At 36.3% G+C, this 22,214-nt stretch overlaps 1 protein-coding gene across 2 annotated transcripts in view; it reads right to left on the reverse strand.

Moving 5' to 3' along the window:
• Positions 1–21,133, reverse strand: part of nedd4a (NEDD4 E3 ubiquitin protein ligase a) — a 48,450-nt gene extending 27,317 nt beyond the window's left edge. The window contains exons 1-6 of one of the 2 annotated variants that reach the window (XM_067390634.1): positions 20,887–21,133; positions 20,012–20,085; positions 17,025–17,103; positions 16,900–16,938; positions 9,058–9,111; positions 5,263–6,312 (exon numbers count right to left, since the gene is read on the reverse strand). In XM_067390634.1, coding sequence (XP_067246735.1) covers positions 5,263–6,312; positions 9,058–9,111; positions 16,900–16,938; positions 17,025–17,103; positions 20,012–20,085; positions 20,887–20,937 — 1,347 coding nt within the window. In that variant the 5' untranslated portion in view covers positions 20,938–21,133. The remainder of the gene's footprint in view (positions 1–5,262; positions 6,313–9,057; positions 9,112–16,899; positions 16,939–17,024; positions 17,104–20,011; positions 20,086–20,886) is intronic. The other variant, XM_067390633.1, reaches the window with a different exon arrangement.
• Positions 21,134–22,214: the final 1,081 nt, after the last annotated feature.

The following is a 22,214-nucleotide window of genomic DNA, read 5'->3' on the forward strand; positions in this document are numbered from 1 at the left end:
CCACCCAAGAATTAACAAACATCAGCATAATAATTATCCAAAATATCAATTTTGATTTCAAGCTGCAACAACGACACTGTGAAAATGAGATCGTACAATGTTAAAATAAAACTGGGTCATTCCATGTCAAATCAACCAAATTTTGGATACATTTCTAGTTTAAACATTATTTATTCTTCAGACATTCCTCTTTAAATGAAATAAGTATCAGCTGAGAACCACATTTGGTTTTCAATCACTGAAAATGGGTGAAATTCACCAAATTGAACACGGAGCTGCTTTGAGATCCCCATATCTATGGACATGGCCTTGAAAATGAAGACTGCAAAAGGAAAGTTTATTAAGAATGAGAATCTAAAAGGCTATTAAGATATCTTAAGGTATCTTGAAGATACTTTTAGAGTTATAGACATGCAAACTTTGGAAAAGGAGTATTTATGGCACTCAGAAAGGAATGTTCTATGCAACTTGATAGAAAAACACGAGATACATTTCTAGTTTCAACATTATTTGTTCTTCAGATATTCCTCTTTAAAAGGAAAAAAGAATCAGCTGTATGCAAAGTGACCCACATTTGGTTTTTGACCACTAAAAATCTGTACAATTTGCCAATTTACTCATGGAGCCCCATAAAGATCCCCATATCTCTGGGAATTGAATCATCGAGGGCCTTTAATACCAAATAATTTTTTTTAAGAACCAGAATCTAAAAGGATATTAAAGATATCTTTAATATTTCTTGAGTTACAGTCATGCAAACTTGAGGCAAAAAACACAGGAAGAGCTTTTTGCTATTTTTGAACCGTCACTATTGGCATATAATGAAACAAAGATTGCTAAAGTCAACATATTTTACTAATAGACCTACCAATCTCTGTGTAAAAATAAAATAATGATGCTGCCATCTTTCTAAAGTCATTTTTACACCCCTTTAAAATGGCTCCAAATCTCAGGTGAAAATGGTCATTTTGACCCCCCTCTAGAAAATAGTGGATAACTAGAAGATAGTGGATAGTAAATATACATCTGTGGCATTTAATATTTTGGCTTTCATCACTATTTATGTTTGTCTTTCTATGGAAAAAATACTAACAAAATCAAAAATTTGAGCTGGGACCTCTGGTTAAGTTGACACGGTATGACCCAACTGCATTCAAAACTCATTTTACTTCCATAAATGTGCATTTTGGCTTGAACAAGAATATTCAATGTGACAACAATGTATGTTGGAACATTTTGACCATTTTTGATAACCAGAATTACTGCATAGCCATTCATATAAATTTTAGAAAGGCAGCCTAATTGCATTACAATGCATTTGTATCTTTCATTGTAGTGATAAGTCGTGCACAATAAGACCAGGAACAAGCACAAACTCTCAGTACGTCTCATTCAAGCAGCTGTTACAGAGAGAGATCTAATTATTTTCATAAATCCATTTGGTTTTCAAGCGCTGTGGGAGGAGAGACATCGCTGAAGAGATTACAAGTGCTGCTCTGTTGACTGATAAGAGCTAATCAACCACACAACGCGCTTTGGAAAATCGCAACATACACATCCACACACTAACAAACCCCCCGGCGCTCGTACACACAGACATCTGACAGCTCTTTAGAAGCACGATGATTGCATTGACCTTTGTCAGAGGTCACACGGTCATGTGTTAACCATTCCCGCCGCCAAGCACAAGGTGTGACGGTGTCTTTGAGTGGGAAACCGAGGAACCGTGACCTACAGTTGGACTAGAGCCAGGCCCAATCTGGACCTGCTCTACACATTTTTACAGCAGAAAATTGTCTACATCAAGTACAGTTTTCACCAACAAAGTCTAGTCAGTCTAGTTTGCTGAAAACCACATCACTCAAAACATGTTGAGCAACCACATTTTTCATGTCCATGAAACCAGTGGTTCTCGAGCAGTGGACTGCAAAATGACTTTAAAAGGCTTTTGAAATAAGCTGAAACAACTAGAAATGAAGATGCAATATGACATATTTCTTAATTTATTGTGTTCCCTCAAAAACTTTTGGACCTGGATGTATGTGAGAATTTTAAAGTGTAATAATTTCTAGAACTGGAAAAGTCAAGAAAATAAATAAAATCTTAAAAAGACATGTAAATTATAAATATTTCAATATTTTATAAGGTAGAAATTGATATATTAGTCAGTAATTAATATTAGTCAGAGTCTGTATAAAGAATTAATCAAATAATAATAGATATTTTGGAATAACAGAAGTTAATTATTTATCTATTTCAATTAATTTAATTACTTATAATTATTTAATAATATTTTTTTATATTGCCACTTGTCGTTTTTTATATTGTGACTTCCTGGAAAAGTCAAGGAAATTAATAAAATCTTAAAGAGCATGTAAATTAAAAATATTTAAATATTTAATAAAATAGAAATTGCTATATTAGTCAATAATTAATATTAGTCAGAGTCTGTATAAAGAATTAATCAAATAATAATAGATATTTTGGAATTACAGAAGAAAATTACTTAACATAATTTCAATTTAATTGCTTTATTTATAATTATTACATTTTTTTATATTGCCACTTCTATGTTTTTTTATTGTGACTCCCTGGAAAAGTCAAGGAAATTAATAAAATCTGAAAAAATCATGTAAATTAAAAATATTTAAATATTTTATCAGGTAGAAATTGCTGAGAAATTAACATTAGTCAGTAAAAAAAAGTAATAATAATAATAATAATAATATATTCTGTAATTAAAGATGTTACATTTATTTTAATTTGAGTACTTATCATTGATAACTTATAAATATTTTTTATATTGCCACTTCTAGTAAATTTCTTGACATGGAAAAGTCAAGAATATTAATAAAATCTTAAAAATACATGTAAATTAAAAGTATTTAAATATCTTAGCAGGTAGAATATGCTGAGAAACTGCCAATAATATATGCAGATATCTTCTGACTGTTGATTCAAAAGCATCTCGTAATGACAAACATCAAACAGATCAAATTACTTTTAGACGTTCCCAAATCCCCTGTTCGAGCACCAGCTTAGTTTCTGTGGAAAAGTGAAAACAAGTATAGTGTAGCATGATTTTGTTATGCAAGCTCCAACTTACATTAGTGCAATGAATCTGAATGCTATTGTATTGCCTTGTTGTTGCTGCCATGTACCCGAAGTACTTTCTAAACATCTGAACAAGCTATGAGAAGAACAATATGTCCAAGTGTTTAAACACCCCCGAATGAGTTGCACAAACAAACAGCATGCTGAAATTAGAGCCTTGAATTTAGATTAGATTACATAAGAGTGCCGCGGCACTAAAGGTAACAGCGCTGTTAATTGCTTGTGTGACCTGTTTCTAGCACACTGTAAAATCACACACAAAGACAGCGAGTGCAAATGAAATAAGTGCTGCGAGCGAGACACCTGATGCTCTGAAAACATACCACAGCTAAGCAGGCACCCGCTGGGAAGTGAACATGTTATCCTTAACTGCAGAGGAATCACATCGTTTGGCCTGCAACTCGCTGACACTCATCTCCCCTCCCCACCCCCTATCAGCTGACCTTTGGCCCAACAGCTGACAGACAGCCATGTGCAGCCCCTGCATATCATGTTGAATCCTGAGGGTGCCCAGTGTGGTACTCGACCAGACTAACTGGAGTCAAGCAGAATATTTTCAAGGCTGTATTTATAGACATAGGCCTGGGGGGAGGCTTAGGGAGCACGGTCTATAATTAACCCCGAGGTAAATACATGCAGTGATCAATCAAAGTGTTAACAAATTAATAAAAACTAAAAAAGCCTGTAAAATGTGCAGTGCAAGCATGCAACCGCTTAGGTTGCAAGTTCTTGTTTATAAGCCAAGCTGCCTAAATGGATTAACACATTGCAAAATAAACACGGTTGAATGTTTGCATAGAACTGTGCACATATCAACAGTGCAAATTAAAGGCACACTATGTAGTTTTCGCCTCTAGAGGTCGCTTATTCAAAACAATGGCGTATTTTGATAACTCCGCGAAACCAAGGTGTCGTCTTCACGTCTACAGCTGGTGGAAAAGAATTTGAAGAGATTCGGTCAGAAATCATTTTCATGGATTAGCTAATGTTTTAAAGATTTATTAACATTTACGGTATTATGAAGCAGGGTGTGGATGAAAAACCATTGGAGCAATTGCTAATAATAGACAAGCGTGAGCGCGACTAGTCTCGAGAGCAGTAGAACTTTTATTATGCCGCAGATGAGCGCTTCCGCTTCTTCTGGTCAAGCGTATGTGGGGTAAAGCAGCACTGTTTATCATATTAGATACATTTGTGTGTTTAAAGTTGTTATAATGCAACTCGGAGGCTACTATGAGACGCTTGTTGCACACTGCAGTAAGCTAGATCGATATTAGTCATGGTAAATCATGGTACTCGCGGTAAATCAAGAAAACAAGATTCAACAATAAAACTTATTGCGTTGAGCTATACAACGATTTGATTTCTGTCGATGAGTGTATCCAAACAGTTGCTCAACTGTCTAATAAAACACACAATATATTAAAGCTTCTTTGGTGTTTCAATGGTTTCTTCATAATAAATGCCGGAAATCGAGGGTAACGCGGGTATGATGTCCGTGTCCTGGTTAAAAAATGCTTATTTCTCTGGATTAAACATTGAAGGAAATATCTGGGATAATGTAAGTACACAAGTCAACAAAATATATTACATTGTTCTAGTGGTTTTTGGATATTTTAATCCAAAAATCTTACATACTGTGCCTTTAATGATCAATACCAAATGCAAAGGGCCTGAAATGAGCTCCTGCAGGTTTGCAGATAAGGACTGAGAGAGGTTTGCATATATACTGTTAAACAAATATAAATATTTATAATATAAATGCACTGTAATTCATTTGGGAACTGCACAATCCCATGTTGAAATTTATTACAGTCTATATCTGTATATCTTTAAAATTTAAAAGTGTACATGCAAGATCAAGGGAAGGGAGCTTTCTGAATTTGTTATGGTGCATATTTGCTGAATCATTGCACAATGTTCAATCCAGAGATGTTCAAACACCTCAACTATTCAATGATAGGACAACTACAGAAAAATCCCTGCTTTGAAAACAACAGACTCTACAAATCATGTCTTCAGAAATCTACAAAGCTACTAATTTTGAATGCAAAAGATTGTTTACACTCACTGACTTTACCTTGTTTAAGAGAGTAAAACTACACCCTTATGCGCAAGAGAGACGTGCTAAGAGATGGAAAGGCTTACGGTGGCATTTCTCTCTGTGCAGGTTGGAACATGATCCGGTTTGTCGTTTGTGCTGTTGTCCTGTAGGGTGTTTGGTTTTCGTGCACCTGTGCCATGAGATACATGGATGTGTACGTGTGGAGGGCCGTTTTTGGAGTGCATGTCTGCTGCATTTGAAACGTGACAAGATATCTCAGCGTTCGCACAGGGTAACTCCAAAGAAATACTCCTGTGAAGAAAGCGATGTGAGCCTTTTCTTAAGGACTGATCCGAATTACCACTAGTCGGAAAAGTGTCGTGTCTTCTTTCTGTCGACGCCGCTCTTCCGTTTGGCAGCATACAAGCTGAGGTGCTACGGAAAAGCTTCGCCTTCTGAGGTTCCGGGACGTTGTCGGTTTGTGGGCCCTCGAGAGGTTTGGAACAGTCAATGTTAACCTTTGTTTTGGCTGAACTTGTTTTCCCTGAGGGAAGCAGTCTCTGGTTTGCGAAGTGCAATAAAACGCTGGAGTGTCTTTCCATCCGCTCTGGTCCTGGAGGTTGTTCCGGAGGCACGCTGAAATGCACGATGGGTTTGGCGTCCCTGTGCTCTGCTGACGTACTGCTTTTGGACAGCCGCACACCATTAACTGCAGTGGCGACGGATCCCTTGGACGCCGCTTGCATGTCGTCGTGCGACGCATCAATGCTGGACAGCTGCATCTGATGAGAGGTCTGAAAGGAACTCCGTGCAGATGGAGGCAGCGGGGGAATCATGGGAGACGCGATTGGACTCACGGGGGAGGCGGGTGGCGTGGTGCACGGGCTCCGTGGGAAGATCACCAGGGATGAGCAGCGCCGCAAGGGCGCCCTCGCCTTCCGCCGAGAGATCGGCTTGCGATCTGGGAGGTCCGCTTCGAATATGCTGTTGCTGCTGCAGTAACCGGCATCGCTCGTGGTGCTGCTGCAACACGAACTTCCATCCCCGTTTCCGCCGAGCTCTCCATCCTCCCCGGCACTGCTGCCGTCCGCGTCTCCACTCTGCTTGCAGGGCTGCAAGGAGATCTGAAGCGTGCTTTTCCTGCTCCCATTCACCTTGGGGATAAATACGGTGGAGTGCCGCTGTAAATTACCATACTCTGGTGACAAGGGTGGCAAAGCCAGGGCCAGCTGTCCTGGAGTCACCTTCATATGGAGGGAACTCTGCGCCAAGCCGCTATCCTCGGCTTGACCACTGCAGGTTTCTGACAGCGGGTCGGTGTTGCTTCTTCGCGAAGCAAAATGCAGTCGCAGGTGTCGCGCCATGCAGATCCAATGGAATGGAGGAACCCGAAACTAACAAATAAAAAACGAGCAGCAAAAAGCAACTGCTCCTGGTCCCGTGCTGTGATTGCAACCATTAGCGGTTCCACACTGCCAGAATAGCAGCAGTGACAGGCGGCATTCCTCTTGAAGCTCCCCAGAAGCTAACATGACAGGTCAAATGCATAATGAAGGACAGTTCTATGCGTGCACCATCTACAGATCTAGTTCTCGGAGAGCTTTACTGCTCCAGAAACCCCTCTATGTCAGTGCCTCAGCTGTGCCTTCTGTAGTTTTGCAAGCACCGATTCAGGCACGGGTGCCCTCCCTCCCACAGCAGCAACAAAAAACAACAATCTGCGTGCATGCCAGGATGGAGGTGGAACAGCTCGCCCCGTTCTGGCCAAGCTCGTCTCTGCCACCTCCTTTCACAGAAGTTGCAGCCCAGTGTCTAGAGTTTCTTGTAAAGCTGCACCCCTGCTAATATTTTTACCCCACCAGGATAGAGTTACAGGAAATAAGGAGGAACGGGGTTTGGCATCATTTTTTAAGCTTTCTGAGTGTGCAGTAAGTCGGAGATACGCCAGGTGTGAAACCGCCAAGCTCGTAAACTAAGCATTTGGCGCATTTCTGCACTTCTAACTATGCACGGCTTAAAGACATAATAGCTTCATCTACAAGTTGAAAACTTGCAGAAGAAAATGTGCCTCCAAAATCGAGCTTGTTGTGCTAGCTCTCATATGGACACATCATGTGTCACCTGAAACCAGCTGTTGCAGCCATTTAAGCACATGCTTCTGTCAGAGAAAAGCCATCTCATCAATCAGGGGCAATTGCACCCAGGGGTAATTGGAGTTACCACAGTGCACATGACTAGTATTGGAAATCACCCTGCTTACAACATAACTGAAAATGAAATTGAATTTTATGCACATGGAAGTTTTAGACACATTTTAAAACAAAGAATATCAGAGGCAATTGCATGCATTTCGAATGAAAATTAACATCTAGCCTACTGTCAAAAAGTCTGAAATGATTTGTCATCCTTTCTGTAAGCTACCACATTCCTCAGGAGATGGAAATAGCATGCATGCTTGGTTCATGCCAACGAACACATTCTAGCAATGACATACCAGTTTTTCTTACATCCAGTAACCGGGTTAACCCATCTGTCACAAAGGAAGACGACTGCAGTTTATAGTGTTATCAGGAGTTACTGTTCTTACTTGAACACTGGGTCCTTTATTCTAGTGTTTGTTTAATTCAGGGAGGACGCCATCAGCGTGTGATGGAGAGAACCCCCCAACACCGGTCAGGCCTCATTCACTTTTATGCATTTTAAAGCAGCTACTTTTCACATTTACAACACCCAGAGGTACATTTCAGTTCCCAAACCTGAGCTTTATGGTGGCTACTTGCAAAAAGGCATCCTTGTTCATTCATTACACACTGATTTTACAAACCTGAACCCAACACTAACCTGCAGAATACATTTGACTGCTGAACTGTGAATGGTTTCATTACCAAGCTAACACATCTGCCACTGTACAGCCAAACAAATAGCCCTGCCTAAAACTAATGCCAATGGTTAAGCCAATGCTTCTATAAAAAAAGCAGTCTGTAATGCCTTTTGTTGCCACCAGTGGTGCAGAAATTACACACAGCACATTTAAACAATTTACTCGCTACTTCAATAGCAAAACAGACAAAGAATGCATTAATAGAAATTTCCAAAGAACCAAAAAACAAAGTCTCAAATTTCAAATTTTGTATTTTTTAAAGAAATTCTAACACTAAACACCGTTTTGTGGCTCTTTAATATGTCGTATCACTGTAGTGCTTCAAGCAACTCGTGAATCGATCATCTCTTCCTACTAGTTAATTTATAGCATCAAATAAACATGAATGAACATCAGAAAGAATGTTGTGTCAACTGCGGAAAGACGTCAGTACACACCATTTTTCAAGTTCAAGTCCACCGATGTTAATCTACTAACTTACCTGACTGCTTTGTCAGACAAAACGGTGGAAATTGCTGTTATGAATGGTTAGTTCGCCTGTCAATCAAACTCCCAGTTAAGGGTCAATTCACTGATCTACAATAATGCTCAAACTTTTGGGCTCAGTATGATTTCTTAAAAAAAATAAATGAATACTTTTATACCGCTAGGATGCATTAAATTTAACAAAAGTGACAGTAAAGATTTTTATAATGTTACAAAAGATATATATATATATATATTTCAAATAAATGCTATTTATTCAAAGAAAATTAATTTCCACAAAAATTAAGCAGCACAACTGTTTTCAACCAGGATAATAATCAGAAATGTTTCTTGAGCAGCAAATCAGCATATTAGAATGATTTCTGAAGGATCATGTGACATTGAAAAATTCAGCCTTGATCACAGAAATAAATTACATTTTTCATTATATTCACACATAAAGCAGTTATTTTAAATTGTAATAATATTTTACAATATAATTTTGTACTTTTGATCAAATAAACGCAGTAAATCAACACACTCATGTACATACCAAACGATTTTCATCAAACACCTCCAGCAGCAGACGATGTTTCCTGGGATGCACCTGTGGGAGAAAAAAAATGAATATACAGACTACTGTTAATTTATGGACTAATATAAAGAATTGATTTGCATATGTCTTATTACACAACAGAGGGTCTGTTCATCCTCCATTCATATCCGTTGACTTTAGGCCTGTAAATGGCCAGTGACTCATAACATTGTGCCTGTAAGGCCAGACAGTGTATCATTTAGCATTTCATAAAGTCTCCGTGTTGGTATTTGAGCCAGTGGTCAGTATCACAAATAGGTCAGAACTTTTTATGCCACTGTCTGGATCATTATAGTCATGATTCATGCACTAAATACCAGGTACAGTAGACGATTTCTGCATGCATAAAATAGACATGCCATTTTACACTAATATACATCACAGTCCAAAGGTCTGAAACCACATTACAAATAAGGGATTTGACATTTTGTGCACCTTGACATTTTAAAACAAAGAACATGTATTAAAACTTTAGGATTTTGAACTTTTTAAAACAAAGAATAGGTATGTAAAATATAGTCGACGAGATGAGGCTTAGTCATCCTAATCTTAATTAGTTGGTTAGTCGCAGAAAAAGAAGCTCCACAGGAATTGGCGAAGTCACATTCGGTGACGGACAGAACGATAGCACAGCTGGTCCATGTGGTAATCACTCAGACATGGCTTATCATTTGAAACATGTAAAGAGTAGCCTGACATAAGCCAGCTCGCTCTAACATTAACGATAAGCTAGATAAATGTGCGCTATTATTAGGCACATATCCAAGTGTTTGTGTGGAGTCTGGTAACTAAATTAGTACCTGCGTAATGTGCATTTCAACAAAGGCTCATCCACTATACAGTGGAGATGACGAGTCAGTGTCGTCAGCGTTCATCTTTGCAGCCGACACGCATTTAGAAATCACTAGTTTATTAATAAATTGTTAAAATGTTCAGACAGTCTCCTTAATGTTTTTTCCCCGATACTGTCAAAATCGTTAATTTTGCTGATGTGCTGCGGCAAGCTTTATAAATAAAACACTCAAGCGTACATATATTTTAATGCTCGTTTTTATGGTTTAGTATTTCTCTGTAATGTAGAACAATGTTTCATATAATATTCTTTCTCAGCCCTGAAACTGTTTTCTGATGCCACACCCCAAGAATATATTTAATTAAATTAATATAATAAATGTCCGACTAGTCGACTGGCTTAAAGGGTTAGTTCACCCAAAAATTTAATTTCTAACATAATTACTCACCCTCACCTTCATTCATCTTTGCAACACAAATTAAGATATTTTTGATGAAATCCAAGAGTTTTTTTATCCCCCAAAGAAAGCAAAGTAATTACGTCTGAACGCCGGCTCATGCATCAGAAGTCATGTGAACAGCATCGGCCAATAATGAGTCGGCGTTCTGATGTAGAACCTGGAAGCACTGAACGTAAGCAGCACAGGAGACTGACAGGGTAGAGAAGACATTGTTGAATAAAGTTATTTTTGTTTTGTTTTTGCGCACAAAAAGTATTCTCGTCGGTTCATAATATTAAGTTTGAAACACTGCAGTCACATGGACTATTTTAATGACCTTGAATAACAGTAATAGCGTTGCTTTATTTGGGGGATACAAAAAAATCTCTTGGATTTCATCAAAAATACCTCAATTTGTGTTCTGAAGATGAATGAAGGTCTTATGGGTTTGGAACGACATGAGGGTGAGTAATTTATGACAGAAATTTTATTTTTGGGTGAGTTAACCCTTTAAATGAGTGACTACTAGTCGACTAGAAAAATCCTTATTTAAAATAAATAATAAACACTTTAGATTGTGCACTATTTCTAGGTCACTAGTCAAAAAAATAATCATGACATTGATCAAGTGACTCATTTGCACAGTTTTTGAAGCTCAAAATGCTCTTAGGAACATCTCAGATCATGCTAAAATATGAGCATAACTACTTTTCTAAGCATATATGAGTGTTTAACCTTCAATATGCTTCATATCAGAGTCAGAATGAGCTTTAATCGCCAAGTGTGCACAAAAACACAAAGAATTTGTAGTTTCCAGGAGCTCAATGTACATACATATCCACAACACAACAGAATAGAAAGAACATTTAAATAAGTATGATTAACAAATAATAATATTAATAATAAATTAAAAATCTAGATCAGAAGACTTGTGTACATTATATACTTTATATACAACTGTATACACAAAAATATGTATTTACATAGTTAGGATCTATTCATTGCCTAACTCTCAGGTGGCATAAAGACCATATTGCGTACTGAATTATGAATTATAAAGGTAGTAATAGGTGTGCTAGTTATTTAATGCAGAGATAGCCTGGGGAAAGAAACTAGATGTTCTAGTGCACAGAGACCTGTAATGTCTGCCCGAGGGCGGAAATGCGAACAGGTTGAGGCCTGGGTGTTTATATAGTATTGATGATCTTGAAATGAGTAATATCAACAGAGCAGTTTCCAAAGAACCTTATATTGATGTTGCCACGGTATTGCACCAGCATCTGTGTTTCTGAGAAGACGAGCGATGTCTATGGAAGAGAGATATGCACAACGTGTCAGTAAATGCGTCACATAACAGCAGGGAAAGTGGGCAGAATGTAAGCGGCACCCCTCATCTCGAACGCACCCCGTAACTCGACCCCTGACCTCTGACCCCAGAACATGTGACTGCACCTCTCTCTTTACATGCTGCCCAAACAGGCTGGGTGATTCTTCAAAACATCACAAATCTGTTTGCACATTCATCCCATGTTCTGGAGTAAGAATCTGATCATGGCCTGATAGTAATTTTCGCATATTAGAGAAAAAGGAAGATATGTGCCTATTGGCCATCGCGCTGGCCTGTTTTGAGTTTCTTCTATGCACCAGACTAGTCGTTTGACGTCTGACAGTACAGATTCATGCTGAACGCCAGTCTTCCTCTATAAAGGAATGTGAAGGTCAGAGACGCGATGGCTCTGCAGAGCTAGACTGTGTTTCATAGGTTTGTACAAACACTGTCAAGAGTCGAGTCAAACACACTCAGCAGGAACGTCACAGAATATAAACTGTTATATATACGTGTTTCCAGCACTGTGGTGTAAAAAAACAGAGGGGAAAAAATGAATTTTAGATAACAATGAGTGCATTTACATGCACAACCGATTATGCTTAATAAGCCAACAACATGTGTGTTCATGTAAACGCGTTAAACCATTTTCCTTTATCAGCATAAGATCCTAAACGGTTTAAGAATAAACAGATCAACAGAGATAGAAGATTTTTGCCCTTTATCCTGATTTCGCCCTGCATGTAAACACCGTAACCCACATTCTATTGGCTTATTCATAATTTTCAGTCATGTGACTGTTGCAGAACACTGGAGGGTGCAACTGCAGCACAAGCCTGTCAATTTTCCATCTTAAAAACAAAAATATGTAATGCATGTTTTGGCCACTTGTGATCCATATACAGCACATGCAGTGATTTCAATCATGAAAAACAGCTGGACGATTTCTTAGAAATCTAACGTGAAAAACACCAGGGTGGGTTGCACCAATAAGGATTAAATTAAGCAACTAATCAAGGATTTGTTGACTTGGGTTTTATTTTAAATCGAGTTGTGTTGCACCACTTAATTTAAAACACAGATTAACTACTTAGAAAGACCGTTAGAATTAAAGGGCTGATCAAGCAGCAAAGGCGGAGGATAAATAATCCTAAGTGTAACCCACCCTTAAAGTGCCTTAATGTATGAAACAGTGATATTAAAAGATCAAATTCAGTTTAACCCTTTTTGATGATGCATACCATATACAGGCGAGCAGATGAGCCCAGAATATGAATGCAACGCTTTTTCTTTATAATGGTTTTCAATGGGAAAAACGCTTAACGAGAAACCTTGTGTTGCATTAATATTCTGTGTTCATTTACATGCATAGTCAAAAAGGTGTATATTGAATTTGGTCTTTTAATATCACTGTCTTACTGCAATAGATTGTTTTGCCCTCCAGGGGGGTGTTCCTTTAAGGGTGTGACGTCATGTGAAAACTATGAATTGAAGTGCGCATGTGTGATATGTGACAGGAAACGTCCTTACATACAGCAGATTTAAAGGATTAGTTAACTTCAGAATTAAAATTTCCTGATAATTTACTCACCCCCATGTCATCCAAGATGTTTATGTCTTTCTTTCTTCAGTCGAAAAGAAATGAAGGTTTTTGAGGAAAATATTGCAGGATTTTTCTCCAGTTACTAACAGGTTGAAGGTCCAAATGTCAGTTTCAGTGCAGCTTCAAAGAGCTCTACATGATCCCAGACGAGAAATAAGAGTCTTATCTAATGAAAGATTGGTGATTTTTTTAAAAAATAAACATTTATATACTTTTTAACCACAAATGCTCATCTTGCACTGCTCTGTGATGCGCCACGCATTACGTAATCATGTTGGAAAGGTCAAGCGTAGGTGTAGGTGGAAGTAACTCCAACTTCAAGATTGTCCATCATCGTTGTTTTACCTTTTTTGTAAAGGCCGTTTGACTTAGGCTTTGCACGTTCACTTTGTAGGCACTGGATCAGTACTTCCGCCTACGTCACATGTGACCTTTCCAACATGATTACATAATGCGTGACACATCACAGAGCAGTGCAAGACGAGCATTTGTGGTTAAAAAGTACATAAATGTTTATTTTTTTTAGAAAACGGCTGATGGTTTCTCTAGATTAGACTCTTATTCCTCGTCTGGGATCATGTAGAGCTCTTTGAAGCTGCTCTGAAACTGACATTTAGACCTTCAACCCGTTGAACCCCAGTGAAGTCCACTATATGGAGAAAAATCCTGGAATGTTTTCCTCAAAAACCTTCATTTCTTTTCAACTGAAGAAAGAAAGACATGAACATCTTGGATGACATGGAGGTGAGTAAATTATCAGGAAATTTTCATTCTGAAGTGAACTAATCCTTTAACATGTGTTCTGTCGGCTAATTGAAGCATGTGTGATATGTGACAGGAAAACATCTTTATATACGTCAAATTTAAGCACATCCAATATATCACAAACTATGACTTTTTCTTGACCCAAGAAATATAAAAGATAAGACATACTGTATGTTCTTATCTCTTATCTTATCAAGTGGTACAATTGTAGAAACTTCTAATATGAGAAGAGAATGAGTCAGTGCAAGTTTGAGATTTTGAAATACTCTGGAGTTATTAATGCTTTATTTAACATCACAACTCTTATAATGAATAGAATATTCTGAGTGAAATGCATGGATGTCACCACCGGGCAATAACATGTTATTTTAAACACGTTTTACTTGCATTGCCAGGTTATTGATACTGTAAACTGGTAAATCGGTTAGTTCAATAAACTGATTTTTGGTAGTTGATTTCTGTGCATGTAAACATGCAAACCTCTGTCGTGAAAAGCTGTAGTTGGTTGCTATTGGATTGCTAAGGTATTTTTAATATTTGTATGCATTGCATAAACTTCACTGAAGCATTGTCACTTGTTTTTTTTGGCTGCTCATTGAAACATTACACCATTATGATCCATTAATATAAAATGCAAAAATGGTTTTATAAAACACTTGAGCTTTTAAACAGGTTCCTAATGCTGAAATATGAGCAGCCCATATTCTATAACATGCTCTATTATTACCAAACACAACGACTGCTACTGTTCAATATTATTTCACAAGAACACATTACTAGAATCACACACAATATCCACACATGATGATGACAAACAGAGCCGCGGTCACACTAGACTTTGAGCACGTGAAATTTCTGCAAAGGTCGATATGACGTCACATCCTGTGGTGTCTTTTTAGAAACATAAATTCAACATATTACAAATAATAAAAATCCAGAAAGTAAAAATATAAAATCAACTTCACTTTACTGCAAAAAATATGCGCTTTAATTCATACAAGAGTTTGCGACGTGGTCACATGTCTTCACGTGATATGAATTCACAGGTCAGAGTTCATCAAACTTGAACTTTGGAATGCAGTGAATGTGAAACTTCTTCACATGAGCTTGTGTTTTCGGTCTCCAGCATTCGTATGTGTATGAACGGAAGTCAATGGAATGAAAAGTGTAGTGTGACTAGGGTTGCAAAATTCCAGGAATTTTCAAAGCTGGAAACTTTCCATGGGAATTAACGGGAATATATGGGAATTAATGGGAATATATAAGAATTAACAGGAATTAATGGGAATAAACAGGGAATTTGCAGAATTGCAGGTTAGCCTATAACAGGGTACTAAAATGTAGTTGAAAAAAAAAAAAAAAAAAAAAAAAATCCAGCATAATTTTGGTTAAAACAACCAGATTTAATGCAATTTCAGTTGAATTTTTACCCTGCACATTCCTCAATCACATTCACACAGCACATGACTTACTGCAGGGCTATTGAGGCCACACCCCCTGCATGCACTGTGCATTCCCCCAGTCCATAATATGCACATTTGATCAAAAATACAGAAAAAAAACAGTAATATTGTGAAATATAACTACAATTTAAAATAATGGTTTTCTATTTTAATATACATTAAAATATAATTTATTCCTGTGATCAAAGCTGGATTTTCAGCCTCATTACACCAGTCTTCAGTGTCACATGATCGTTCAGAAATTATTCTAATATGCTAATTTGAAACTCAGTTATCAATGTTGTGCTGCTTAATATTTTTATAACCTGTGATACTTTTTTCAGGATTCTTTGAATACAAATTAGTACGAAAAATACAAAAAGAACAGCATTTATTTAAAATAGAAATATTTCTTAACAATATACACTACCGTTCAAAATTGTGGGGTCAGTAATTTTTTTCTTTCTTTTTTTCTGAAAGAAATTAATACTTTTATTCAGCAACTACATATGTGTGAAATTGATAAAAAATGATATTAAAGTGACATTGTTAGAAAAGATTAGAAAAGATTTCTATTTTGAATAAATGCTGTTCTTTTTAACTTTTTATTTATAAAGTATTACAGGTTACAAAAAAATATTAAGCAGCACAACTGTTTCCAACATTGATAATTACTGAGTATCAAATCAGCATATTAGAATGATTTCTGAAGGATCATGTGACACTGAAATAAATAACACATAATTGCTGCAATAAAAATATATTTATTTTACATATTTACTAAAATAAAATTAACTGAATGTGAAAAAGAAACTTATTTCATGTTATGATCAAAGAAAATGTTTATTTCCAATTAATTCCCATAAATTCCTGTAAAGTTTCCAAATTGTAATATTTCCAAAATTCCCCAGGTTAGGTTTGTGTGGAATGTTTCCGGAAATTTACTGGAAACTTTCCGCCCCTTTGCAACCCTAAGTGTGACCATCCCTTATTATCCTGTCTCAACTAAATGTTTTTTGTCATTAAAATCAGCAAAAATTAAAAGGTAGTATGACTTTACAAATGTAGTTTTAAATTTAAATAATATATTATGTAAATAATATAATATATTTAATAATATATTTAAATAAAAAATATATATTTTTATGTTTATATATATATTTTTTTTTTCTAAATAAATTTTTATTTATTTTATTTTATTTATATTTAATTAATTATTAGCATTTAATTTTTATTTATTTTATTTTATTTTTATTTTTATTTAATTAATTATTACCATTTAATTGACTCACGAACCCTAGTTTGAGAACCCTGCCACACAGACTACCGATACAGTATTTTTCCTTTAGATTTTGGGACATTTCTTGACAGTTTCATCAAATTCACGCTACAGCAAGCCGATATGATCTTTGTAAATACCCGTTCACTTACTCTAAAGAAGAATTCTTCATTCCACTTCGGATCCAATGTCTAAAAAAAAAAGAAGACATGAACAGACAAATGGAGAAATGTTGTTGAAATGTTGATGAATTCTGTAGTAGAGTCTGTACACACACCTTTTTAATAGTTTTAGTCTGTAGACTGGTGATTTCTCCGTTGACCGGGTCATAGAGCGAGATTCTTGTGTAAGGATCACTGCGGATGAGAGGAAAACAAACAAATATTGCATAAGCACACATGGAAAAATTTCCCATCTTTGAGTCATACAAGAACTGTTGCTAAATATTTCAGATTTTTGCGGTCACATTTTCCACTGTTAATCGCAGGACGTGATCAAGAATGAATGTTATGATTGTTATGATCATGTGATACTGGAATGGATCAATCTTTAACTAACCATAACAGGTTAGGTACTCATCCATTCCCTCACATCAGTCTAGCTCAGATTAAATTGTTTGGGATCATGTCATTCATCAGGAGGAAGCAACACACAATCTTTCAGCCGTTTCATTTGAAGGTTTTCTCTGAATATCTGGCCTTTTCCAAACGAGTGTCACAGTGAAGGAGAGCTGATATCGTCCCGCACAGATATTGATTGCATACCTAGAGCTGTGTTATTTAGGTCAAAGTGAGCACGGCCGATCTGTTCATATCCTCAAGGACGGCCGGGACGGCTGCTAACACTGCCATCTACTGTACTGCGGGACCTTTCCATCGGCCTGCGGTTCACTGTAGGCTATGCATAATATGAATTCTTTAGCATGTGGCAACAAGAAATAACTTTTCTTGGCAAAAATACCGAGCTTACATTGTATTTACATAAATATTAAACTAAATAATCATTAAAAGTCAAAAATGAAACAGCATCTGCAACTCATATTACTTTTGCAATGTAAACAGCATATTCAGGGGGAAAAGAAAATGTAGGGCGGGACATGATTATGGCCTTCTGGGAATAGATTGATGATCAAAGTGGGCTTTCCAAAGCAGAATGCTTATCGTGACTAACAAATCGAGCACAACTAGGACAGAAATGTGCATCAAATTGGATTTCATACTAATTTCATGATCATTGTTAATTTTTTCAGCGAAAATTCAGCTAAAATGGAAGAGTAATAATGAATAAAATTTACCGTTTTGAATCCAGTTCAACTGTTAGGCTGTAAAATCAACATCTTTTTCTTTTTTTAGAAACAGATAAAGCCTGTATGAGTGTCAGATTGTCCAAACAAAACTTCCACTATGCGGGATACATGAAGCACAGATAAACTATTTTGTGTTTTCATAACAAACTGAAGGCGCGTGAACACGTTAACATGATGCTGGCGGAGGGGGTGCATGAAGCAAACCTGCAAAGTGTCCTTAAAATGTGCCGTACAATTCCTGAAACATGTCAACGGACACAAAACGTGAGTGTTAAATGAAATCATGGGAAAAACCTTGTTCAACAAGTGAAGAAGACAGAAACTCTCATTCAAACCATAATTAGTCGTCAGCTGATATGAGCTTTTCATCAGGCGTTATGTAAAGAGCCGGGTTTACACATAATACAATGACAATATTTCATTTTTGTAATTTTTGTGTTGTGAAATTTTAATAAAATCTATTTTTTGTTTAAAATTTATTGTTTATTGATCTCTTTAATTAGATTTTTAATGATATTTAAGTTGTGTCATTTGGAGCGACCACTCATCATGTGGTGCGACCAATAATAGCAATAACTGTATTAAATTAAAAATAAAATATCTAATTTCTGTGGCTGAAATATGAATCACTGATACAGTATGCTTACGTGGAAAGTATTTTTAAAACTTTTTTTTTATCAGTTTTATGCGATTTACAGGAAAAATAAGTCTTAAAACGGTTAGTTCACCCAAAAATGAAAATAATGTCACTAATTACTCACCCTCATGCCGTTCCACACCCATAAGACCTTTGTTAATCTTCTTAACACAAATTAAGATATTTTTGATGAAATCCGATGGCTCCGTGAGGCCTGCATAGGGAGCAATGATATTTCCTCTCTCAAGATCCATTAATGTACTAAAAACATATTTAAATCAGTTCATGTGAGTACAGTGGATCAATATTAATATTATAAAGCGACGAGAATATTTTTGATGCGGCAAAAAAACAAAATAACGACTTATTTAGTGATGGTCGATTTCAAAACACTGCTTCAGGAAGCTTCAGAGCGTTATGAATCTTTTGTGTCGAATCATGATTCGGATCGCGTGTCAAACCGCCAAACTGCTGAAATCACATGACTTTGGTGATCTGAATCACTGATTCGACACAAAAGATTCATAACGCTCCGAAGCTTCCTGAAGCAGTGTTTTGAAATCGGCCATCACTTTATAAGTCGTTATTTATTTATTTTTTGGCGCACCAAAAATATTCTCGCCGCTTTATAATATTAATATTGATCCACTGTACTCACATGAACTGATTTAAATATGTTTTTAGTACATTAATGGATCTTGAGAGAGGAAATGTCATTGCTCCCTATGCAGGCCTCACGGAGCCATCGGATTTCATCAAAAATATCTTAATTTGTGTTCTGAAGATGAACGAAGGTCTTACGGGTGTGGAACGGCATGAGGGCGAGTAATAATGACATTATTTTCATTTTTGGGTGAACTAACCCTTTAAGAAGGCAACTCTGAAGTTTTAGAAGAAAAATATAAGGTCATTCTTTACAGAATCTCAAAAGAACTGCAAATACTTTGTTTTGAAACACTTGAACTTGTAAAAATGTTAAGGAAATTAATTAATTTTGAGATAAATAACAGTCGCACCACATGACATTTTTAAGGCTACAGCCAATTCCTCTAAATAAAAAAAAAACACTAAAATCACTTAATTTATAATTTTTATATGAATGTATGTGTACATAACATTATTAATGTTTGAACAATTGCAAGAGATATTATTTTTTTTTATTTTAAAATTGGTCTGTTGAAAATCCTTATACATCATGTATTTTTTGAAAAGGCAGTTTGTATATTATTTATTAATCATTATATCTGTCTTTCATTAACATTAACATGTTCTAGTGGCATTTTTCATGGTGCAATGGCGCTAAACAATCTGATATACTGACCTGGCACCCAAAATGTCCTTCTTGGCCAAACCCATTCCGCCAATGACTTTCACCCTTAAGATTCTGGATTCATCCTGAAGGAAAGCAAAAATATTCAATAAGGTACAAAAATGACAGTGAACATCAAGAATTGTACCGCCTAGAGATTTAAGAATGATTAAGACACAATTAAAATGTCTTGACGATGACAAATGAATATGCATTTCCTACAGAAACAGGAAGTTTGATCCACTTTGACCCATTAGTGGGTGGGTCATTCTTCTTTCAGAAAGCATTTGATTAGCCAAAATGTGTATACATGCATTAATACAAGATGTTTTTGGTCTATTTTCCTATAAGAACATACATACATTCTGAATATCTGCTTAGAAGTATGCGATGGCCCCAAAAGTAACATTAAAAAAATAGTTTTGAGGTCCTTAAAACATGATTATATACCAAAAAGTGCTAGCAACACCCCTAAAAGAGCAACAAACAATAAATATAAAGAGATTATATGTGATCAAAAAGATGCTATATAATAAACACGTGACGTCATGTGGTAGGTATGGCGTCATATAAGCCCTCAGAAGTATACTGTAAATGTTGCGCAAGAGTCACGAGACTACAATAAAAATGAAATAAAGTGATATATATAACCAAATCGAACACATCCCATCTTAATCGATAGCAAACATGGTTATATGTCAGTTATGTGCCATAATTAAACAAACAAACAGCACGTCATGCTGTTATCATAACACAAAGTGGAGCAGAACTTCCTCTGAGACCACAGAGACCACACGAGCTGGAGACTGGGTGATGTTTATGCAGTATTACAGTATTACTATGACTGATATAACACATCACATGATATGACAGCTGAATTTATTTACCTCTTCGGTCTGAAGTCCTCGAACCTCGGGGAGCAGCGCGGCCATGTTCATGTTCCGTGCCAGGATGCCAACCTGCGTCGATACAAACAGCCGAAAGATACAAATGAGCCCGAAGTGTCAAAGAGAGAGCTAGGCTTCAACGGAAGTCGGTTCTCCGGGATATGACACAAGCGGAGCGGCGTTAGCTTGTCAAATGCATCGTGGAAACTACGCTGATGTACATCCTCACAGCGCGCGTCCACCTCGACACGCCCCCTACGGCTCGCTCACGCCCACTGCGTTCTTAACCACGCCCCTTGTCTTATGATGATATAATTTAAATATATAATAAATAACATGATAATACTGCTGTGCACGGAAGTTGAACGTCACGCATTTGTCTTTGGCACTGACATGTTTATAACTCTCATTTTAAATCAGTCATGCTGAAAGTTTATTGTGGTTATTATCTTTACTGGCACCTGTAATACTGTATGTGAAACAATGAAATGTCAACAATAATATCCAATATAGCAAGTTTATAATGTGAATCATGCAACACGTTTTGTATGTTGTTGTTTGTGTTCTGATAGATAGATAGATAGATAGATAGATAGATAGATAGATAGATAGATAGATAGATAGATAGATAGATAGATAGATAGATAGATAGATTTAGTTTGATAGATAGATAGATAGATAGATAGATAGATAGATAGATAGATAGATAGATAGATTTAGTTTGATAGATAGATAGATTCATTCATAGAATAGAATAGAATAGAATACAATACAATACAATACAATACAATACAATACAGTAGAATAGAATAGAAGTGTTCTTTATTGATGGGAAATTTAGTGTATTACTAAAGCAACACCATCATAAACTACACTGCATATAGAGTTCATATATTTTAAAAGTTTATTTATTGCAATGTGCAGTGTAATGTGCATCTGAAATGAGAATCATGATATATTCATCTTTTAAACGCCTATTTATTCCGTTTTATTAATTGATATATATTATCTTTATATCATTTTAATAGGCCTATAGCTTCATTGAAATCATCTGAATTCATCTCGAGGCCCTCTGTTTGAATCTCTGGTCTGAATGTGCGCCATGTGTGGATCACTGCAGCCATCTACTGGTCAATTCATGAAAATGTTTTTCCCAGAATAAAATTACATAAAATGTCTTTATGTAAAATTCCCAAAGAAATGCATAAGTTAAGTGTTAATAATAATTTAGTAAATTTAGTGGTGTTATATGAATTTTATTAAATTACTGCACAATTTTGTGACAGGAAGTCATCAGTTTATGGCACTCTTTAAATTCTATATGGTAC

Source organism: Chanodichthys erythropterus, chromosome 7 (assembly GCF_024489055.1).
Source record: "Chanodichthys erythropterus isolate Z2021 chromosome 7, ASM2448905v1, whole genome shotgun sequence".
NCBI classification, from domain to species: Eukaryota; Metazoa; Chordata; class Actinopteri; order Cypriniformes; family Xenocyprididae; genus Chanodichthys; species Chanodichthys erythropterus.